At 48.0% G+C, this 24,550-nt stretch overlaps 1 protein-coding gene across 2 annotated transcripts in view; it reads left to right on the top strand.

Annotated features, from left to right (window-relative positions):
• LOC306940967 (C-1-tetrahydrofolate synthase, cytoplasmic-like) overlaps positions 1 to 24,550 on the top strand; it is a 35,188-nt gene that overhangs the window by 7,941 nt on the left and 2,697 nt on the right. For both annotated transcript variants that reach the window (XM_079526260.1, XM_079526261.1), the window contains exons 4-9: positions 8,128 to 8,187; positions 11,981 to 12,034; positions 18,375 to 18,511; positions 20,739 to 20,839; positions 22,617 to 22,753; positions 23,436 to 23,547. In XM_079526260.1, coding sequence (XP_079382386.1) covers positions 8,128 to 8,187; positions 11,981 to 12,034; positions 18,375 to 18,511; positions 20,739 to 20,839; positions 22,617 to 22,753; positions 23,436 to 23,547 — 601 coding nt within the window. The remainder of the gene's footprint in view (positions 1 to 8,127; positions 8,188 to 11,980; positions 12,035 to 18,374; positions 18,512 to 20,738; positions 20,840 to 22,616; positions 22,754 to 23,435; positions 23,548 to 24,550) is intronic.

The following is a 24,550-nucleotide window of genomic DNA, read 5'->3' as shown; positions in this document are numbered from 1 at the left end:
TTAGAAGACATTTTTAAAATTTCGACGTCAGGCCTAAAATGGGTTAACACGCATTGGGTTCCTTGAGAGGTCTCTAAAATGGACCCTAACAGGTCTGTGACTCTTGAGAGGTCTCTAAAATGGACACTTAACAGGTCGGTGACTCTTGAGAGGTCTCTAAAATGGACACTTAACAGGTCTGTGACTCTTGAGAGGTCTCTAAAATGGACCCTAACAGGTCTGTGACTCTTGAGAGGTCTCTAAAATGGACACTTAACAGGTCGGTGACTCTTGAGAGGTCTTTAAAATGGACACTAACAGGTCTGTGACTCTTGAGAGGTCTCTAAAATGGACCCTAACAGGTCTGTGACTCTTGAGAGGTCTCTAAAATGGACACTTAACAGGTCGGTGACTCTTGAGAGGTCTTTAAAATGGACACTAACAGGTCTGTGACTCTTGAGAGGTCTCTAAAATGGACCCTAACAGGTCTGTGACTCTTGAGAGCTCTCTAAAATGGACCCTAACAGGTCTGTGACTCTTGAGAGGTCTCCAAAATGGACCCTAACAGGTCTGTGACTCTTGAGAGGTCTCTAAAATGGACCCTAACAGGTCTGTGACTCTTGAGAGGTCTCCAAAATGGACCCTAACAGGTCTGCGACTCTTGAGAGGTCTCTAAAATGGACCCTAACAGGTCTGTGACTCTTGAGAGGTCTCTAAAATGGACCCTAACAGGTCTGTGACTCTTGAGAGGTCTCTAAAATGGACCCTAACAGGTCTGTGACTCTTGAGAGCTCTCTAAAATGGACCCTAACAGGTCTGTGACTCTTGAGAGGTCTCCAAAATGGACCCTAACAGGTCTGTGACTCTTGAGAGGTCTCTAAAATGGACCCTAACAGGTCTGTGACTCTTGAGAGGTCTCCAAAATGGACCCTAACAGGTCTGTGACTCTTGAGAGGTCTCCAAAATGGACCCTAACAGGTCTGTGACTCTTGAGAGGTCTCTAAAATGGACCCTAACAGGTCTGTGACTCTTGAGAGGTCTCCAAAATGGACCCTAACAGGTCTGTGACTCTTGAGAGGTCTCCAAAATGGACCCTAACAGGTCTGTGACTCTTGAGAGGTCTCTAAAATGGACCCTAACAGGTTTGTGACTCTTGAGAGGTCTCTAAAATGGACCCTAACAGGTCAGTGACTCTTGAGAGGTCTCTAAAATGGACCCTAACAGGTCTGTGACTCTTGAGAGGTCTCTAAAATGGACCCTAACAGGTCTGTGACTCTTGAGAGGTCTCCAAAATGGACCCTAACAGGTCTGTGACTCTTGAGAGGTCTCTAAAATGGACCCTAACAGGTCTGTGACTCTTGAGATGTCTCTAAAATGGACCCTAACAGGTCTGTGACTCTTGAGAGGTCTCTAAAATGGACCCTAACAGGTCTGTGACTCTTGAGAGGTCTCTAAAATGGACCCTAACAGGTCTGTGACTCTTGAGAGGTCTCTAAAATGGACCCTAACAGGTCTGTGACTCTTGAGAGGTCTCCAAAATGGACCCTAACAGGTCAGTGACTCTTGAGAGGTCTCCAAAATGGACCCTAACAGGTCTGTGACTCTTGAGAGGTCTCCAAAATGGACCCTAACAGGTCTTTGACTCTTGAGAGGTCTCTAAAATGGACTCTAACAGGTCTGTGACTCTTGAGAGGTCTCTAAAATGGACCCTAACAGGTCTGTTACTCTTGAGAGGTCTCTAAAATGGACCCTAACAGGTCTGTGACTCTTGAGAGGTCTCTAAAATGGACCCTAACAGGTCTGTGACTCTTGAGAGGTCTCTAAAATGGACCCTAACAGGTCTGTGACTCTTGAGAGGTCTCTAAAATGGACCCTAACAGGTCTGTGACTCTTGAGAGGTCTCCAAAATGGACCCTAACAGGTCTGCGACTCTTGAGAGGTCTCTAAAATGGACCCTAACAGGTCTGTGACTCTTGAGAGGTCTCTAAAATGGACCCTAACAGGTCTGTGACTCTTGAGAGGTCTCTAAAATGGACCCTAACAGGTCTGTGACTCTTGAGAGGTCTCTAAAATGGACCCTAACAGGTCTGTGACTCTTGAGAGGTCTCTAAAATGGACCCTAACAGGTCTGTGACTCTTGAGAGGTCTCTAAAATGGACCCTAACAGGTCTGTGACTCTTGAGAGCTCTCTAAAATGGACCCTAACAGGTCTGTGACTCTTGAGAGGTCTCTAAAATGGACCCTAACAGGTCTGTGACTCTTGAGAGGTCTCTAAAATGGACCCTAACAGGTCTGTGACTCTTGAGAGGTCTCTAAAATGGACCCTAACAGGTCTGTGACTCTTGAGAGCTCTCTAAAATGGACCCTAACAGGTCTGTGACTCTTGAGAGGTCTCTAAAATGGACCCTAACAGGTCTGTGACTCTTGAGAGGTCTCTAAAATGGACCCTAACAGGTCTGTGACTCTTGAGAGGTCTCTAAAATGGACCCTAACAGGTCTGTGACTCTTGAGAGGTCTCTAAAATGGACCCTAACAGGTCTGTGACTCTTGAGAGCTCTCTAAAATGGACCCTAACAGGTCTGTGACTCTTGAGAGGTCTCTAAAATGGACCCTAACAGGTCTGTGACTCTTGAGAGGTCTCTAAAATGGACCCTAACAGGTCTGTGACTCTTGAGAGGTCTCTAAAATGGACACTTAACAGGTCGGTGACTCTTGAGAGGTCTTTAAAATGGACACTAACAGGTCTGTGACTCTTGAGAGGTCTCTAAAATGGACCCTAACAGGTCTGTGACTCTTGAGAGCTCTCTAAAATGGACCCTAACAGGTCTGTGACTCTTGAGAGGTCTCCAAAATGGACCCTAACAGGTCTGTGACTCTTGAGAGGTCTCTAAAATGGACCCTAACAGGTCTGTGACTCTTGAGAGGTCTCCAAAATGGACCCTAACAGGTCTGCGACTCTTGAGAGGTCTCTAAAATGGACCCTAACAGGTCTGTGACTCTTGAGAGGTCTCTAAAATGGACCCTAACAGGTCTGTGACTCTTGAGAGGTCTCTAAAATGGACCCTAACAGGTCTGTGACTCTTGAGAGCTCTCTAAAATGGACCCTAACAGGTCTGTGACTCTTGAGAGGTCTCCAAAATGGACCCTAACAGGTCTGTGACTCTTGAGAGGTCTCTAAAATGGACCCTAACAGGTCTGTGACTCTTGAGAGGTCTCCAAAATGGACCCTAACAGGTCTGTGACTCTTGAGAGGTCTCCAAAATGGACCCTAACAGGTCTGTGACTCTTGAGAGGTCTCTAAAATGGACCCTAACAGGTCTGTGACTCTTGAGAGGTCTCCAAAATGGACCCTAACAGGTCTGTGACTCTTGAGAGGTCTCCAAAATGGACCCTAACAGGTCTGTGACTCTTGAGAGGTCTCTAAAATGGACCCTAACAGGTCTGTGACTCTTGAGAGGTCTCCAAAATGGACCCTAACAGGTCTGTGACTCTTGAGAGGTCTCTAAAATGGACCCTAACAGGTCTGTGACTCTTGAGAGGTCTCTAAAATGGACCCTAACAGGTCTGTGACTCTTGAGAGGTCTCCAAAATGGACCCTAACAGGTCTGTGACTCTTGAGAGGTCTCTAAAATGGACCCTAACAGGTCTGTGACTCTTGAGAGGTCTCTAAAATGGACCCTAACAGGTCTTTGACTCTTGAGAGGTCTCTAAAATGGACCCTAACAGGTCTGTGACTCTTGAGAGGTCTCTAAAATGGACCCTAACAGGTCTTTGACTCTTGAGAGGTCTCTAAAATGGACCCTAACAGGTCTGTTACTCTTGAGAGGTCTCCAAAATGGACCCTAACAGGTCTGTGACTCTTGAGAGGTCTCCAAAATGGACCCTAACAGGTCTGTGACTCTTGAGAGGTCTCCAAAATGGACCCTAACAGGTCTTTGACTCTTGAGAGGTCTCTAAAATGGACCCTAACAGGTCTTTGACTCTTGAGAGGTCTCTAAAATGGACTCTAACAGGTCTGTGACTCTTGAGAGGTCTCTAAAATGGACCCTAACAGGTCTGTGACTCTTGAGAGGTCTCCAAAATGGACCCTAACAGGTCTTTGACTCTTGAGAGGTCTCTAAAATGGACCCTAACAGGTCTTTGACTCTTGAGAGGTCTCTAAAATGGACTCTAACAGGTCTGTGACTCTTGAGAGGTCTCTAAAATGGACCCTAACAGGTCTGTGACTCTTGAGAGGTCTCCAAAATGGACCCTAACAGGTCTTTGACTCTTGAGAGGTCTCCAAAATGGACCCTAACAGGTCTTTGACTCTTGAGAGGTCTCTAAAATGGACCCTAACAGGTCTTTGACTCTTGAGAGGTCTCTAAAATGGACCCTAACAGGTCTGTGACTCTTGAGAGGTCTCTAAAATGGACCCTAACAGGTCTTTGACTCTTGAGAGGTCTCTAAAATGGACCCTAACAGGTCTGTGACTCTTGAGAGGTCTCCAAAATGGACCCTAACAGGTCAGTGACTCTTGAGAGGTCTCCAAAATGGACCCTAACAGGTCTGTGACTCTTGAGAGGTCTCCAAAATGGACCCTAACAGGTCTTTGACTCTTGAGAGGTCTCTAAAATGGACTCTAACAGGTCTGTGACTCTTGAGAGGTCTCTAAAATGGACCCTAACAGGTCTGTTACTCTTGAGAGGTCTCTAAAATGGACCCTAACAGGTCTGTGACTCTTGAGAGGTCTCTAAAATGGACCCTAACAGGTCTGTGACTCTTGAGAGGTCTCTAAAATGGACCCTAACAGGTCTGTGACTCTTGAGAGGTCTCTAAAATGGACCCTAACAGGTCTGTGACTCTTGAGAGGTCTCTAAAATGGACCCTAACAGGTCTGTGACTCTTGAGAGGTCTCTAAAATGGACCCTAACAGGTCTGTGACTCTTGAGAGGTCTCTAAAATGGACCCTAACAGGTCAGTGACTCTTGAGAGGTCTCTAAAATGGACCCTAACAGGTCTGTGACTCTTGAGAGGTCTCTAAAATGGACCCTAACAGGTCTGTGACTCTTGAGAGGTCTCCAAAATGGACCCTAACAGGTCTGCGACTCTTGAGAGGTCTCTAAAATGGACCCTAACAGGTCTGTGACTCTTGAGAGGTCTCTAAAATGGACCCTAACAGGTCTGTGACTCTTGAGATGTCTCTAAAATGGACCCTAACAGGTCTGTGACTCTTGAGAGGTCTCTAAAATGGACCCTAACAGGTCTGTGACTCTTGAGAGGTCTCTAAAATGGACCCTAACAGGTCTGTGACTCTTGAGAGGTCTCTAAAATGGACCCTAACAGGTCTGTGACTCTTGAGAGGTCTCCAAAATGGACCCTAACAGGTCAGTGACTCTTGAGAGGTCTCCAAAATGGACCCTAACAGGTCTGTGACTCTTGAGAGGTCTCCAAAATGGACCCTAACAGGTCTTTGACTCTTGAGAGGTCTCTAAAATGGACTCTAACAGGTCTGTGACTCTTGAGAGGTCTCTAAAATGGACCCTAACAGGTCTGTTACTCTTGAGAGGTCTCTAAAATGGACCCTAACAGGTCTGTGACTCTTGAGAGGTCTCTAAAATGGACCCTAACAGGTCTGTGACTCTTGAGAGGTCTCTAAAATGGACCCTAACAGGTCTGTGACTCTTGAGAGGTCTCTAAAATGGACCCTAACAGGTCTGTGACTCTTGAGAGGTCTCCAAAATGGACCCTAACAGGTCTGCGACTCTTGAGAGGTCTCTAAAATGGACCCTAACAGGTCTGTGACTCTTGAGAGGTCTCTAAAATGGACCCTAACAGGTCTGTGACTCTTGAGAGGTCTCTAAAATGGACCCTAACAGGTCTGTGACTCTTGAGAGGTCTCTAAAATGGACCCTAACAGGTCTGTGACTCTTGAGAGGTCTCTAAAATGGACCCTAACAGGTCTGTGACTCTTGAGAGGTCTCTAAAATGGACCCTAACAGGTCTGTGACTCTTGAGAGCTCTCTAAAATGGACCCTAACAGGTCTGTGACTCTTGAGAGGTCTCTAAAATGGACCCTAACAGGTCTGTGACTCTTGAGAGGTCTCTAAAATGGACCCTAACAGGTCTGTGACTCTTGAGAGGTCTCTAAAATGGACCCTAACAGGTCTGTGACTCTTGAGAGCTCTCTAAAATGGACCCTAACAGGTCTGTGACTCTTGAGAGGTCTCTAAAATGGACCCTAACAGGTCTGTGACTCTTGAGAGGTCTCTAAAATGGACCCTAACAGGTCTGTGACTCTTGAGAGGTCTCTAAAATGGACCCTAACAGGTCTGTGACTCTTGAGAGGTCTCTAAAATGGACCCTAACAGGTCTGTGACTCTTGAGAGCTCTCTAAAATGGACCCTAACAGGTCTGTGACTCTTGAGAGGTCTCTAAAATGGACCCTAACAGGTCTGTGACTCTTGAGAGGTCTCTAAAATGGACCCTAACAGGTCTGTGACTCTTGAGAGGTCTCTAAAATGGACCCTAACAGGTCTGTGACTCTTGAGAGGTCTCTAAAATGGACCCTAACAGGTCTGTGACTCTTGAGAGCTCTCTAAAATGGACCCTAACAGGTCTGTGACTCTTGAGAGGTCTCTAAAATGGACCCTAACAGGTCTGTGACTCTTGAGAGGTCTCTAAAATGGACCCTAACAGGTCTGTGACTCTTGAGAGCTCTCTAAAATGGACCCTAACAGGTCTGTGACTCTTGAGAGGTCTCTAAAATGGACCCTAACAGGTCTGTGACTCTTGAGAGGTCTCTAAAATGGACCCTAACAGGTCTGTGACTCTTGAGAGGTCTCTAAAATGGACCCTAACAGGTCTGTGACTCTTGAGAGGTCTCTAAAATGGACCCTAACAGGTCTGTGACTCTTGAGAGCTCTCTAAAATGGACCCTAACAGGTCTGTGACTCTTGAGAGGTCTCTAAAATGGACCCTAACAGGTCTGTGACTCTTGAGAGGTCTCTAAAATGGACCCTAACAGGTCTGTGACTCTTGAGAGGTCTCTAAAATGGACCCTAACAGGTCTGTGACTCTTGAGAGGTCTCTAAAATGGACCCTAACAGGTCTGTGACTCTTGAGAGGTCTCTAAAATGGACCCTAACAGGTCTGTGACTCTTGAGAGGTCTCTAAAATGGACCCTAACAGGTCTGTGACTCTTGAGAGGTCTCTAAAATGGACCCTAACAGGTCTGTGACTCTTGAGAGCTCTCTAAAATGGACCCTAACAGGTCTGTGACTCTTGAGAGGTCTCTAAAATGGACCCTAACAGGTCTGTGACTCTTGAGAGGTCTCTAAAATGGACCCTAACAGGTCTGTGACTCTTGAGAGGTCTCTAAAATGGACCCTAACAGGTCTGTGACTCTTGAGAGGTCTCTAAAATGGACCCTAACAGGTCTGTGACTCTGAGCTATTGTGGGCTCTTGAAATTCAAAGGTTTGAGAACCACTGGTGTAACGTCTTGGCAGAGACACAGTACGCTACAGCAGTGGTTCCCAAACCTTTTCGTGTCAAGGACCCCCAAATCAACATTTATTAGGCCACCACGGACCCCCTATTTGAAAACATATGCCAGTGACCCCCAGTTTGACATGCATTAGTCTACGGACCCCCGATTTAATGGCATTTCTATCTCTGGTACCCCAATTTATATTAGTAAAACCACTGTTAATTTAACTCAGAGAGGTTCCATTTGTACACTCTCTGTGTTAAATTAACAGTTGGTAAGTTAGTAAGTTACAGACCCATAAGGGTCCATTTGGTTCCTAACTATCTCTAATTGAGCTAAGGTACCCCCTGGAACTCCCTCAAGTACCCCTAGGGGTCCCCGGACCCCCTGGAACTCCCTCAAGTACCCCTAGGGGTCCCCGGACCCCCTGGAACTCCCTCAAGTACCCCCCCTGGACCCCCTGGAACTCCCTCAAGTACCCCTAGGGGTCCCCGGACCCCCTGGAACTCCCTCAAGTACCCCTAGGGGTCCCCGGACCCCCTGGAACTCCCTCAAGTACCCCTAGGGGTCCCCGGACCCCACTTTGGGAACCCATGCGCTACAGGATGTAGTATCATCTGCATGTATGATTTTAAAACTTTTACATTTTGTGTGTGTTTGTGTTGCTTTTGGATGCAGGTGGGAGACAGAGACGACTCCAACCTCTACATCAGCATGAAGCTGAAAGCAGCTGCAGAGGTACTGCTTTAACCCCTTTTGGTGTTTTAAGCATTATGTTATGCTTTAGCTATTGAAAAATAGCAGATCTACAAGCTCATAGCACTCGGTGCCGCGAAAATGTGACGCAAATATTTAAATAGGCCTATATATTCTTTCAGAGCGAACGTTTTTAACTCAAATCTTTGCATCTGGGGGGGTCCCTGGAACAACATATTTTCAGATGGGGGGGTCAGCGCCTCGGCGGCCGATTTCATATAATTCTGGGGGTCCTTGACCTGTAATATTGACCCACTGACATAGAAACATAGGGTTTTTCAGAAAACTTTTAGAAGACATTCTTTTGGCATGACAACGTTAACATGACGTTATTAACACCCCGAGCGCACAGGACGAAGTTCTTCGCCCTTTCAATTAGTAACGCCCGACGGCCAGGACGAAGATTGATTCAAAAGACGGAGATTATTGATATCAAAACCGATCGCATCGCTCCACAGGCTGGGAGCATCGCTCCACAGGCTGGGAGCGCCGCTCCACAGGCTGGGAGCACCGCTCCACAGGCTGGGAGCACCGCTCCACAGGCTGGGAGCGTCGCTCCACAGGCTGGGAGCACCGCTCCACAGGCTGGGAGCACCGCTCCACAGGCTGGGAGCGCCGCTCCACAGGCTGGGAGCACCGCTCCACAGGCTGGGAGCACCGCTCCACAGGCTGGGAGCGTCGCTCCACAGGCTGGGAGCGTCGCTCCACAGGCTGGGAGCACCGCTCCACAGGCTGGGAGCACCGCTCCACAGGCTGGGAGCGTCGCTCCACAGGCTGGGAGCGTCGCTCCACAGGCTGGGAGCACCGCTCCACAGGCTGGGAGCACCGCTCCACAGGCTGGGAGCACCGCTCCACAGGCTGGGAGCGTCGCTCCACAGGCTGGGAGCACCGCTCCACAGGCTGGTCGCACCACAGGCTGGGAGCATCGCTCCACAGGCTGGGAGCACCGCTCCACAGGCTGGGAGCATCGCTCCACAGGCTGGGAGCACCGCTCCACAGGCTGGGAGCATCGCTCCACAGGCTGGGAGCATCGCTCCACAGGCTGGGAGCACCGCTCCACAGGCTGGGAGCATCGCTCCACAGGCTGGGAGCATCGCTCCACAGGCTGGGAGCACCGCTCCACAGGCTGGGAGCCCCGCTTCACAGGCTGGGAGCACCGCTCCACAGGCTGGGTCGCATCGCTCCACAGGCTGGGTCGCATCGCTCCACAGGCTGGGAGCACCGCTCCACAGGCTGGGAGCATCGCTCCACAGGCTGGGAGCACCGCTCCACAGGCTGGGAGCCCCGCTCCACAGGCTGGGAGCACCGCTCCACAGGCTGGGAGCATCGCTCCACAGGCTGGGAGCACCGCTCCACAGGCTGGGAGCCCCGCTCCACAGGCTGGGAGCACCGCTCCACAGGCTGGGTCGCATCGCTCCACAGGCTGGGAGCACCGCTCCACAGGCTGGGAGCGTCGCTCCACAGGCTGGGAGCGTCGCTCCACAGGCTGGGAGCACCGCTCCACAGGCTGGGAGCGTCACTCCACAGGCTGGGAGCGTCGCTCCACAGGCTGGGAGCGCCGCTCCACAGGCTGGGAGCGTCGCTCCACAGGCTGGGAGCGTCGCTCCACAGGCTGGGAGCGTCGCTCCACAGGCTGGGAGCGTCGCTCCACAGGCTGGGAGCACCGCTCCACAGGCTGAGAGCGTCGCTCCACAGGCTGGGAGCGTCGCTCCACAGGCTGGGAGCGTCGCTCCACAGGCTGGGAGCGTCGCTGTTAATAACTCTTGATCTAAATCATTCCGTCCAATTCTAAGCAAAGATCATGTGATAGACGGCTGAGAGCACCGCTCCACAGGCTGGGAGCATCGCTCCACAGGCTGGGAGCACCGCTCCACAGGCTGGGAGCATCGCTCCACAGGCTGGGAGCATCGCTCCACAGGCTGGGAGCACCGCTCCACAGGCTGGGAGCATCGCTCCACAGGCTGGGAGCACCGCTCCACAGGCTGGGAGCCCCGCTTCACAGGCTGGGAGCACCGCTCCACAGGCTGGGTCGCATCGCTCCACAGGCTGGGTCGCATCGCTCCACAGGCTGGGAGCACCGCTCCACAGGCTGGGAGCATCGCTCCACAGGCTGGGAGCACCGCTCCACAGGCTGGGAGCCCCGCTCCACAGGCTGGGAGCACCGCTCCACAGGCTGGGAGCATCGCTCCACAGGCTGGGAGCACCGCTCCACAGGCTGGGAGCCCCGCTCCACAGGCTGGGAGCACCGCTCCACAGGCTGGGTCGCATCGCTCCACAGGCTGGGAGCACCGCTCCACAGGCTGGGAGCGTCGCTCCACAGGCTGGGAGCGTCGCTCCACAGGCTGGGAGCACCGCTCCACAGGCTGGGAGCCCCGCTCCACAGGCTGGGAGCACCGCTCCACAGGCTGGGAGCGTCACTCCACAGGCTGGGAGCGTCGCTCCACAGGCTGGGAGCGCCGCTCCACAGGCTGGGAGCGTCGCTCCACAGGCTGGGAGCGTCGCTCCACAGGCTGGGAGCGTCGCTCCACAGGCTGGGAGCGTCGCTCCACAGGCTGGGAGCACCGCTCCACAGGCTGAGAGCGTCGCTCCAAAGGCTGGGAGCACCGCTCCACAGGCTGGGAGCGTCGCTCCACAGGCTGAGGGCATCGCTCCACAGGCTGGGAGCGTCGCTCCACAGGCTGGGAGCGTCGCTCCACAGGCTGGGAGCACCGCTCCACAGGCTGAGAGCGTCGCTCCACAGGCTGGGAGCGTCGCTCCACAGGCTGGGAGCGTCGCTCCACAGGCTGGGAGCGTCGCTGTTAATAACTCTTGATCTAAATCATTCCGTCCAATTCTAAGCAAAGATCATGTGATAGACGGCCCATCGCGGTCCCGTCGCTAGTCGTGGTAGAATTAATCATACCTCCCGTTGTTGTCGATCGCCTCTAGAGTGTTTTGGCTACATTTAGCTGCTTCAGCCACATCCGGGATAACATCCGGTCCGTCGCTAAAAGTTTTCCACTGCTATAAATCGCTGGGCTCTGATTTAATGGATTAAATAACCTCTGATTTAATGGATTAAATAGCCCTGTGTTAATAACATGCTGTAACATGTTACTGTTATTATTAACACACTGTAACAACATGTTACTGTTGTGATGGGCAGATCCTCATAGCTTCATATTAATAACATACTGTCACTGTTATGCTAGGCAGATCTATAGCTCCATTGTAATAACACAATAACATAATGCTGTACTAACAACACGATGTTGTCATGTTACTGTTGTAGGCAGATAGGAAGATGCTCGTATATTTATTATGATCATGATTTCTTTAAATATCAAAATAAATCGGATCTACAAGGAAGCTTGTAGACCTTCTATTTTTGCTACTTCATGTGTTCATGTGTGTAGTAATTAAAACATAAAAAATAGTGGTGGGCATAGATTAATTTTTTTATCTAGATGAATCTCACTGCATTCCTGGAGTTAATCTAGAATAATCTAGATTAAAATGGCTCATTTGAACTCTGCCGAAGGCATTCAAAATATGTCTAAATAATGACGAGAAGTCCTTGTGAACGGGTTTAGACCAGGAGCCCTAATTATGGATATTAAAAATTTGAAATATGGAGATGAAAGGTTTCTGCCCGACAGCAACGATGTACATAATAATTTAGCAAAGCAGAGTTTGTCTTGTTGTTGGTTGGAGGTAAATGATTAGACAGAGCATGATGTTTATGAGATGTAAGTTGTGTATTAATCAGATGATAATAATCATTTATTGTTCTCAGATTGGAATCGATGCCAATCACATCCGCCTGCCAAAAAGCTCTACAGAGGAGGAGGTACGCATGTACGCACGCACGCACGCACGCAACCACACGCACGCACGCACGCACGCACGCAACCACACACACACGCACGCACGCAACCACACACACACGCACGCACGCACGCAACCACACACACACGCACGCACGCAACCACACACACACGCACGCACGCACGCAACCACACACACACGCACGCACGCAACCACACACACACACACGCACGCACGCAACCACACACACACGCACGCACGCAACCACACACACACGCACGCACGCAACCACACACACACGCACGCACGCACGCAACCACACACACACGCACGCACGCAACCACACACACACGCACGCACGCAACCACACGCGCACGCACGCACGCACACAACCACACACACACGCACGCACGCAACCACACACACACGCACGCACGCAACCACACGCGCACGCACGCACGCAACCACACACACACGCACGCACGCAACCACACACACACGCACGCACGCAACCACACACACACGCACGCACGCAACCACACGCGCACGCACGCACGCACGCAACCACACGCACACGCACGCACGCAACCACGCAACCACACACACACGCACACACACAGTGTACGTTAGGGCATTAAGCAACTAGTCGACTAGTTTACTAGTCGACTAGTAAATCCACTAGTCGACCTTGTTGGTACTAGTTGACTAGTTGATAAGAAGAAGAAAAAATGTTTATTTTTTTTTATTTTTCCCCCCGATTTTGTAGGCCTCAAGATCAGGTAGATTATAGTTATAGTCACCATGTACACAGTTTTTCAATGTACAAATATTTATTTCCAAAAAAAAAAAAAAGTTTATTTTTTTAATTTATTTTATTTTTTACATAATAGGTAGTTAAACAACTAGTCGACTAGTAAACTAGGCAACTAGTCAACTAGTAAAAATGACTAGAAGTGAATGCCCTAGTGTACGTGCATTAGTTGCGTATTACAGGTGCGTATTACAGGTGCGTATTACAGGTGCGTATTACAGGTGTAATTCTTTTTTATTAGGGGTGGGCGATTCAATATTATGCTTGAAACAAAGAACTGAACCCGTTCAACTTGGATTCTTTTGAAAATGAAATACAGTAAATACAAATGAGCATCGTGCCTGTCACAGACACGCGCAAAGCAAGTTCAGTCAGGGAGTGCTGTCGCCTCACAGCTAGAAGGTCCTGGTTTCGATTCCCGCTGGGGACGCTGTGGACGCTGGTGGCGTGTTTCCTCCTCCGCGTCATCAGTGCCCATACCCGAGGCGGGGTTGGCGAAAGGGCCTTTCTGTGTGGAGTTTGCATGTTCTCCCCGTGTCCCCTAGGGTAGGTACCCTCACATGTTCTCCCCGTGTCCCCTAGGGTAGGTACCCTCACATGTTCTCCCCGTGTCCCCTAGGGTAGGTACCCTCACATGTTCTCCCCGTGTCCCCTAGGGTAGGTACCCTCACATGTTCTCCCCATGTCCCCTAGGGTAGGTACCCTCACATGTTCTCCCCGTGTCCCCTAGGGTAGGTACCCTCACATCTTCTCCCCGTGTCCCCTAGGGTAGGTACCCTCACATGTTCTCTCCGTGTCCCCTAGGGTAGGTACCCTCACATGTTCTCCCCGTGTCCCCTAGGGTAGGTACCCTCACATGTTCTCCCCGTATCCCCTAGGGTAGGTACCCTCACATGTTCTCCCCGTGTCCCCTAGGGTAGGTACCCTCACATGTTCTCCCCGTGTCCCCTAGGGTAGGTACCCTCACATGTTCTCTCCGTGTCCCCTAGGGTAGGTACCCTCACATGTTCTCCCCGTGTCCCCTAGGGTAGGTACCCTCACATGTTCTCCCCGTGTCCCCTAGGGTAGGTACCCTCACATGTTCTCCCCATGTCCCCTAGTGTAGGTACCCTCACATGTTCTCCCCGTGTCCCCTAGGGTAGGTATGCCCTCACAAACATGCAGAAATCTTGGTCTCTAAACTACCTCCCCCTGGCCAGCCGGGGCGCCTGATGGAGGGGAAATTAAGGAACTGGTTGGAATAACATGTTCCTTCCACGAGCTACGTCTGGCCGGGGAAACTCTCCCCTGTCAGCAGCTTGGACTCCTCATACATAGAAGGAAGCATCAGGTGAATGAATGAATGAATGAATTTGCTTGCTCACTCACTCACTCATTAATTCATTCACTCACTCTGTCTTTATTAATGAATTGTCCTCCAGGTATTGAGGAGCATCATGTCTGTATTGTACTGGTGTTGAGCTGCATCATGTCTGTATTGTACTGGTGTTGAGCTGCATCATGTCTGTATTGTACTGGTGTTGAGCTGCATCATGTCTGTATTGTACTGGTGTTGAGCTGCATCATGTCTGTATTGTACTGGTGTTGAGCTGCATCATGTCTGTATTGTACTGGTGTTGAGCTGCATCATGTCTGTATTGTACTGGTGTTGAGCTGCATCATGTCTGTATTGTACTGGTGTTGAGCTGCATCATGTCTGTATTGTACTGGTGTTGAGCTGCATCATGTCTGTATTGTACTGGTGTTGAGCTGCATCATGTCTGTATTGTACTCCAGGTATTGAGCTGCATCATGTCTGTATTGTACTGGTGTTGAGCTGCATCATGTCTGTATTGTACAGGTATTGAGCTGCATCATGTCTGTATTGTACTCCAGGTGTTGAGCTGCATCATGTCTGTATTGTACTGGTGTTGAGCTGCATCATGTCTGTATTGTACTCCAGGTGTTGAGCTGCATCATGTCTGTATTGTACTGGTGTTGAGCTGCATCATGTCTGTATTGTACTCCAGGTATTGAGCTGCATCATGTCTGTATTGTACTGGTGTTGAGCTGCATCATGTCTGTATTGTACTGGTGTTGAGCTGCATCATGTCTGTATTGTACTCCAGGTGTTGAGCTGCATCATGTCTGTATTGTACTCCAGGTGTTGAGCTGCATCATGTCTGTATTGTACTGGTGTTGAGCTGCATCATGTCTGTATTGTACCCCAGGTGTTGAGCTGCATCATGTCTGTATTGTACTGGTGTTGAGCTACATCATGTCTGTATTGTACTCCAGGTGTTGAGCTGCATCATGTCTGTATTGTACTGGTGTTGAGCTACATCATGTCTGTATTGTACCCCAGGTGTTGAGCTGCATCATGTCTGTATTGTACTGGTGTTGAGCTGCATCATGTCTGTATTGTACTGGTGTTGAGCTGCATCATGTCTGTATTGTACTGGTGTTGAGCTACATCATGTCTGTATTGTACTCCAGGTATTGAGCTGCATCATGTCTGTATTGTACCCCAGGTATTGAGCTGCATCATGTCTGTATTGTACCCCAGGTATTGAGCTGCATCATGTCTGTATTGTACAGGTATTGAGCTGCATCATGTCTGTATTGTACTCCAGGTATTGAGCTGCATCATGTCTGTATTGTACTGGTGTTGAGCTGCATCATGTCTGTATTGTACTGGTGTTGAGCTGCATCATGTCTGTATTGTACTCCAGGTATTGAGCTGCATCATGTCTGTATTGTACTCCAGGTGTTGAGCTGCATCATGTCTGTATTGTACTCCAGGTGTTGAGCTGCATCATGTCTGTATTGTACTCCAGGTATTGAGCTGCATCATGTCTGTATTGTACAGGTATTGAGCTGCATCATGTCTGTATTGTACTGGTGTTGAGCTGCATCATGTCTGTATTGTACTGGTGTTGAGCTGCATCATGTCTGTATTGTACTCCAGGTATTGAGCTGCATCATGTCTGTATTGTACTCCAGGTGTTGAGCTGCATCATGTCTGTATTGTACTCCAGGTGTTGAGCTGCATCATGTCTGTATTGTACTCCAGGTGTTGAGCTGCATCATGTCTGTATTGTACTCCAGGTGTTGAGCTGCATCATGTCTGTATTGTACTCCAGGTGTTGAGCTGCATCATGTCTGTATTGTACCCCAGGTATTGAGCTGCATCATGTCTGTATTGTACTCCAGGTGTTGAGCTGCATCATGTCTGTATTGTACTCCAGGTATTGAGCTCCATCATGTCTGTATTGTACTCCAGGTATTGAGCTCCATCATGTCTGTATTGTACTGGTGTTGAGCTCCATCATGTCTGTATTGTACTGGTGTTGAGCTGCATCATGTCTGTATTGTACCCCAGGTGTTGAGCTGCATCATGTCTGTATTGTACTGGTGTTGAGCTGCATCATGTCTGTATTGTACTGGTGTTGAGCTGCATCATGTCTGTATTGTACTCCAGGTGTTGAGCTGCATCATGTCTGTATTGTACTGGTGTTGAGCTGCATCATGTCTGTATTGTACTCCAGGTGTTGAGCTGCATCATGTCTGTATTGTACTCCAGGTGTTGAGCTGCATCATGTCTGTATTGTACTCCAGGTGTTGAGCTGCATCATGTCTGTATTGTACCCCAGGTATTGAGCTGCATCATGTCTGTATTGTACTGGTGTTGAGCTGCATCATGTCTGTATTGTACTGGTGTTGAGCTGCATCATGTCTGTATTGTACTCCAGGTGTTGAGCTGCATCATGTCTGTATTGTACTGGTGTTGAGCTCCATCATGTCTGTATTGTACTGGTGTTGAGCTGCATCATGTCTGTATTGTACTCCAGGTGTTGAGCTGCATCATGTCTGTATTGTACCCCAGGTGTTGAGCTGCATCATGTCTGTATTGTACTCCAGGTGTTGAGCTGCATCATGTCTGTATTGTACTGGTGTTGAGCTCCATCATGTCTGTATTGTACTGGTGTTGAGCTGCATCATGTCTGTATTGTACTGGTGTTGAGCTCCATCATGTCTGTATTGTACTGGTGTTGAGCTGCATCATGTCTGTATTGTACCCCAGGTATTGAGCTGCATCATGTCTGTATTGTACTCCAGGTATTGAGCTCCATCATGTCTGTATTGTACTGGTGTTGAGCTGCATCATGTCTGTATTGTACAGGTGTTGAGCTGCATCATGTCTGTATTGTACAGGTATTGAGCTCCATCATGTCTGTATTGTACCCCAGGTGTTGAGCTGCATCATGTCTGTATTGTACTGGTGTTGAGCTGCATCATGTCTGTATTGTACTGGTGTTGAGCTGCATCATGTCTGTATTGTACAGGTGTTGAGCTGCATCATGTCTGTATTGTACTGGTGTTGAGCTGCATCATGTCTGTATTGTACAGGTGTTGAGCTGCATCATGTCTGTATTGTACTGGTGTTGAGCTGCATCATGTCTGTATTGTACAGGTGTTGAGCTGCATCATGTCTGTATTGTACTGGTGTTGAGCTGCATCATGTCTGCATTGTACTGGTGTTGAGCTGCATCATGTCTGTATTGTACAGGTGTTGAGCTGCATCATGTCTGTATTGTACTGGTGTTGAGCTGCATCATGTCTGTATTGTACTGGTGTTGAGCTGCATCATGTCTGTATTGTACTGGTGTTGAGCTGCATCATGTCTGTATTGTACTGGTGTTGAGCTGCATCATGTCTGTATTGTACTGGTGTTGAGCTGCATCATGTCTGTATTGTACTGGTGTTGAGCTGCATCATGTCTGTATTGTACTGGTGTTGAGCTGCATCATGTCTGTATTGTACTGGTGTTGAGCTGCATCATGTCTGTATTGTACAGGTGTTGAGCTGCATCATGTCTGCATTGTACTGGTGTTGAGCTGCATCATGTCTGTATTGTACAGGTGTTGAGCTGCATCATGTCTGTATTGTACTCCAGGTATTGAGCTCCATCATGTCTGTATTGTACCCCAGGTTTTGAGCTGCATCATGTCTGTATTGTACCCCAGGTATTGAGCTGCATCATGTCTGTATTGTACAGGTGTTGAGCTGCATCATGTCTGCATTGTACTGGTGTTGAGCTGCATCATGTCTGTATTGTACAGGTGTTGAGCTGCATCATGTCTGTATTGTACAGGTGTTGAGCTGCATCATGTCTGTATTGTACTCCAGGTATTGAGCTGCATCATGTCTGTATTGTACTCCAGGTATTGAGCTGCATCATGTCTGTATTGTACCCCAGGTGTTGAGCTGCATCATGTCTGTATTGTACCCCAGGTGTTGAGCTGCATCATGTCTGTATTGTACCCCAGGTATTGAGCTGCATCATGTCTGTATTGTACTCCAGGTGTTGAGCTGCATCATGTCTGTATTGTACCCCAGGTATTGAGCTGCATCATGTCTGTATTGTACCCCAGGTATTGAGCTCCATCATGTCTGTATTGTACAGGTGTTGACCTCCATCATGTCTGTATTGTACCCCAGGTATTGAGCTGCATCATGTCTGTATTGTACCCCAGGTGTTGAGCTGCATCATGTCTGTATTGTACCCCAGGTATTGAGCTGCATCATGTCCGTGAATGAGAACCCAGCCATCCACGGTCTGATCGTCCAGCTTCCTCTGGACTCGGTGCATCGCATCGACACCGAGGCTGTGACCGACGCCGTGTCCCCTCTGAAAGACGTGGACGGGTGAGAGACACAGAGAGACACAGAGAGACAGAGAGAGAGAGAGAGAGAGGCTGGCTGACTGACTGACTGACTGACTGACTGACTGACTGACTGACTTACCTCACTTAATCTTAATCCCTAAACCCTTTAAAATAGTTCAAATAGCTGTAAAAAATGGCAAATAAAAGTTTACAATTCAGGCATTTAGCAGACGCTCTTAATCCAGAGCGGTTTACTTACTGTAAGTCGCTAATACATCAAATACATAACAAAATAGTTATCAAGAATCATAAGGAAGCTAAGAACCTAGCATCTCTCTATACAGTAGAACATAATGTTACTGTACATTATGTACAGTAAAGCTAGTGATAGTATATACTATAGCACTGCGTGAAAAGAGTTAACAGGCAATTACAGGAACTGTATTTTCCCTGTAAACCTCAAGTTTAGCAGCATATACATGTAATATACGGTAATATACAGGTGTGATGGTACAATTCGGGAGTTTACGGGAGTTTGTTGGAAAGTTTAACAGGTGTTTCCTGTAATATACACATCCGTATTCCAAGCTTTTTGCGCAGTGTAGAGTGATTGATTGATGTAATACTTTATTGGCATAAATGTAAACGGTACAGAGTTCAGTCATAAATGTAAACGGTACAGAGTTCAGTCATGAATGTAAACGGTACCGAGTTCAGTCATAAATGTAAACGGTTCAGAGTTCAGTCATAAATGTAAACGGTACAGAGTTCAGTCATGAATGTAAACGGTTCAGAGTTCAGTCATAAATGTAAACGGTACAGAGTTCAGTCATGAATGTAAACGGTACAGAGTTCAGTCATAAATGTAAACGGTACAGAGTTCAGTCATAAATGTAAACGGTTCAGAGTTCAGTCATAAATGTAAACGGTTCAGAGTTCAGTCATAAATGTAAACGGTTCAGAGTTCAGTCATAAATGTAAACGGTACAGAGTTCAGTCATAAATGTAAACGGTTCAGAGTTCAGTCATAAATGTAAACGGTTCAGAGTTCAGTCATAAATGTAAACGGTACAGAGTTCAGTCATAAATGTAAACGGTTCAGAGTTCAGTCATAAATGTAAACGGTACAGAGTTCAGTCATAAATGTAAACGGTTCAGAGTTCAGTCATAAATGTAAACGGTACAGAGTTCAGTCATAAATGTAAACGGTTCAGAGTTCAGTCATAAATGTAAACGGTACAGAGTTCAGAGTTCAGTCATAAATGTAAACGGTTCAGAGTTCAGTCATAAATGTAAACGGTTCAGAGTTCAGTCATAAATGTAAACGGTTCAGAGTTCAGAGTTCAGTCATAAATGTAAACGGTACAGAGTTCAGAGTTCAGTCATAAATGTAAACGGTACAGAGTTCAGAGTTCAGTCATAAATGTAAACGGTACAGAGTTCAGAGTTCAGTCATAAATGTAAACGGTTCAGAGTTCAGAGTTCAGTCAAACTCTCTCAGTCCAAAAGGATGTCACCGAAAAAGTCCCTGCAGTCTTGTTTCCCTTCAGGTACTGTGAGTGGTACTGTGAGTGGTACTGTGAGTGGTACTGTGAGTGGTACTGTGAGTGGTACTGTACTGTATGTCTACATACAGTACAGTATCGGAGTGGTACTGTACTGTATGTAGACATACAGTACAGTACCACTCCAGTACTGTATGTCTACATACAGTACTGGAGTGGTACTGTACTGTATGTCTACATACAGTACGCTATCTGGAGTGGTACTGTACTGTATGTCTACATACAGTACTGGAGTGGTACTGTACTGTATGTCTACATACAGTACGCTATCTGGAGTGGTACTGTACTGTATGTCTACATACAGTACTGGAGTGGTACTGTACTGTATGTCTACATACAGGTCCTGGAGTGGTACTGTACTGTATGTCTACATACAGTACGCTATCTGGAGTGGTACTGTACTGTATGTCTACATACAGTACGCTATCTAAATTACATAGGTTTAGCCTTTAGCATAATAATAATACGGCTGTGAGGTGGTCGAGGCTGGTGCAAGTGCTACGGAAAGTGCTACGGGGCTAAGATGGAGTCTGAAGTTTAGGGATAGGGTAAGGGGTAAGTGCAAGATATCTGCTAGTCTCTCACACCCGATGTTCAGAATGGTTTATAATCTGTCTATGTGGTGTGCATGTGCGTGTGTGCATGTGTGTGCATGTGCGTGCGTGCGTGCGTGCGTGTGTATGTGCGTGCGTGTGTTTGCAGTCTGACCAGTATCAATGCAGGGAAGTTGTCTCGTGGAGATCTGGGCCAGTGCTTCATCCCCTGCACACCTAATGGATGTATGGAGCTGATCAGACAGACAGGTACTGATCAGACAGACAGGTAGTGATCAGACAGACAGGTAGTGATCAGACAGACAGGTACTGAGCAGACAGACAGGTAGTGATCAGACAGACAGGTAGTGATCAGACAGACAGGTAGTGCTCAGACAGACAGGTACTGATCAGACAGACAGGTACTGATCAGACAGACAGGTAGTGATCAGACAGACAGGTAGTGATCAGACAGACAGGTAGTGATCAGACAGACAGGTAGTGATCAGACAGACAGGTACTGATCAGACAGACAGGTAGTGATCAGACAGACAGGTAGTGATCACACAGACAGGTAGTGATCAGACAGACAGGTGCTGATCAGACAGACAGGTACTGATCACACAGACAGGTACTGATCACACAGACAGGTAGTGATCAGACAGACAGGTAGTGATCAGACAGACAGGTACTGATCAGACCGACAGGTAGTGATCAGACAGACAGGTAGTGATCAGAAAGACAGGTAGTGATCAGACAGACAGGTACTGATCACACAGACAGGTAGTGATCAGACAGACAGGTAGTGATCAGACAGACAGGTACTGATCACACAGACAGGTACTGATCACACAGACAGGTAGTGATCAGACAGACAGGTAGTGATCAGACAGACAGGTACTGATCACACAGACAGGTACTGATCAGACAGACAGGTAGTGATCAGACAGACAGGTACTGATCACACAGACAGGCAGTGATCAGACAGACAGGTAGTGATCAGACAGACAGGTACTGATCACACAGACAGGTAGTGATCAGACAGACAGGTACTGATCACACAGACAGGTAGTGATCAGACAGACAGGTAGTGATCAGACAGACAGGTAGTGATCACACAGACAGGTAGTGATCACACAGACAGGTAGTGATCAGACAGACAGGTAGTGATCAGACAGACAGGTAGTGATCACACAGACAGGTACTGATCACACAGACAGGTAGTGATCAGACAGACAGGTAGTGATCACACAGACAGGTAGTGATCACACAGACAGGTAGTGATCAGACAGACAGGTAGTGATCAGACAGACAGGTACTGATCACACAGACAGGTAGTGTACCAGTGCCACAGTACAGTGGTGTAAAGTAACTAAGTACAATTACTAAGTACTGCTCTTCACTGGAGTACTTCCAATTTTCAGTACTTTTACACAACATCTCAGAGGCAAATGTTATACTCTGGGTATTCGTCTCAGTTTTGTAGTCTTTTTCGATATTTTTTTCCCGATTACGGATTTCCGGATTACATTCTTTGTAGTTTCTCAGTAACGAGAGGTCTTAAGCCCTAACCACATGTCCAAAGGGTCACCATGCAACTCCTTGGGTCCAAACGGTTGCAAGGAGTTAACGCTGAAACCGTCTCGACCCTTTGGTGTGGTTTGGGGCCATTGAATTCCATGCGTTGAATCACTAGGGTCAACGTGGGTCAGCGTGCAACAGGACATATCACGCCATTGACATACTGTATATAAAGGCTAGATGGCTCAAGGCGGAGTCTCTGACGTAGTTCACCCGGCGGCCATCTTGCTGAGGGGGAGTCATAACTCCCTCAAATCTTGACGGATTTACAAACGGGTTGGTTTATTACAAACGTTGTCAACGTGGCTATGAAACTGCCCTAGGTTTTAGACGGTCTTTTCCTAATTGGACCTCAGGTTGGTTCGTGTTGTGTGTAGTGCATGGTCGTGATTGGTTCCTGTTTTGTGTGTAGGCGTGTCCAAACTGTCCATGCACGGTCGTGATTGGTTCCTGTTTTGTGATGTAGGCGTGTCCGTGGTGGGGAAGAACGTGGTGGTGATTGGTCGCAGTAAGATCGTGGGCGCGCCCATGCATGACCTGCTGCTGTGGAGCCACGCCACGGTTACCACCTGTCACTCCAAAACTACCGACCTGCCTGACCACGTAAGTCCAAAACTACCGACCTGTCTAGTCCAAAACTAGTGGAAGGGCAGACATCTTGTTTGTAGTTCTCATTATTACTGTACTGTGCTCTAGGTGGGAAGGGCAGACATCTTGTTTGTAGTTCTCATTATTACTGTACTGTGCTCTAGGTGGGAAGGGCATACATCTTGTTTGTAGTTCTCATTATTACTGTACTGTGCTGTAGGTGGGAAGGGCAGACATCTTGTTTGTAGTTCTCATTACTGTGCTGTGCTCTAGGTGGGAAGGGCAGACATCTTGTTTGTAGTTCTCATTACTGTGCTGTGCTCCAGGTGGGAAGGGCAGACATCTTGTTTGTAGTTCTCATTACTGTACTGTGCTCCAGGTGGGAAGGGCATACATCTTGTTTGTAGTTCTCATTACTGTACTGTGCTGTAGGTGGGGAGGGCAGACATCTTGTTTGTAGTTCTCATTACTGTACTGTGCTGTAGGTGGGGAGGGCAGACATCTTGTTTGTAGTTCTCATTACTGTACTGTGCTGTAGGTGGGGAGGGCAGACATCTTGTTTGTAGTTCTCATTACTGTACTGTGCTGTAGGTGGGAAGGGCAGACATCTTGTTTGTAGTTCTCATTACTGTACTGTGCTGTAGGTGGGGAGGGCAGACATCTTGTTTGTAGTTCTCATTACTGTACTGTGCTGTAGGTGGGGAGGGCAGACATCTTGGTGGTGGGAGCAGGGAGAGCAGAGATGGTGAAAGGTGATTGGGTGAAGGAGGGAGCTGTCGTCATCGACTGTGGAATCAACCACGTCCCAGGTACCTGTCTGTCTGTCTGTCTGTCTGTCTGTCTGCCTGCCTGCCTGTCTGTCTGTCTGCCTGCCTGTCTGTCTGTCTGCCTACCTGCCTGTCTGTCTGTCTGTCTGTCTGTCTGTCTGGTCATGATTGCATTGCATGATTTCAACTTTGGTGGGACGCAATTTTAACGACGCCACGCACACGTGGCTTAAAACCCATTCTGACCTGAGATCAGATTCTATAAATGTTCTTCTACATCCTGACATTTTTCTGAAAAAGCTGTTTCTATGTCAGTGGTTCTTCGATTTTTCAAAAATAGCAGACCTACAATGAGCTTGTAGATCTGCTATTTTTCAATAGCTAAAGCATAACATAATGCTAACACCAAACGGGGTTCCCGCCCAAAATGATACAAATACAGGACACACAAAGAACCATAGGCTCCTTCCTATGTTAATGCACTCGGCATGGCAGCCTCTGTAAACTTTGGGTTTCTTATACCTTTATTTGTAGTCGGTATGTCCCCACCAAAGAGGTCCAGGTGTTATTTTGTGGCTTGTGCAAAAGCGCATTATTGGCTATCGACCACTGACACTCTAACCCATAGATATATATAAACTCTAGATAGCTCACCCGCGCTGTTGGCCAATGGAGAGCGACGTCGTTACGTGGCGGCCATCTTACCTCGGGACACATAACATTGTGTCTATGGGGCATGTACTCTTAAATGACCATAACTTGCTCAATTTTCAACCGATTTTCAAACGGTTTGGTTTGTTATAAACGTCAGAGACGTCCGCATACGTATATGATGTTATACGACGTTCATATAAAAAACATAAATTAAGCAGATAAGCGTCCTGAATCATAGCCACGTTGACAACGTTTGTAATAAACCAACCCGTTTGTAAATCCGTCAAGATTTGAGCGAGTTATGACTGTTTCTGTTTGAGCTGCCATTGAACATACTGTACTGTAGCCCCGAAGTAAGATGGCTGCCGGGTGAACGACGTCAGAAACTCCG

This window comes from Electrona antarctica (genome assembly GCF_951216825.1).
Source record: "Electrona antarctica genome assembly, chromosome: 17".
NCBI classification, from domain to species: domain Eukaryota; kingdom Metazoa; phylum Chordata; class Actinopteri; order Myctophiformes; family Myctophidae; genus Electrona; species Electrona antarctica.
Note: the sequence above shows the minus strand (reverse complement) of the source record. Positions and strands in the feature narration are given on the sequence as shown.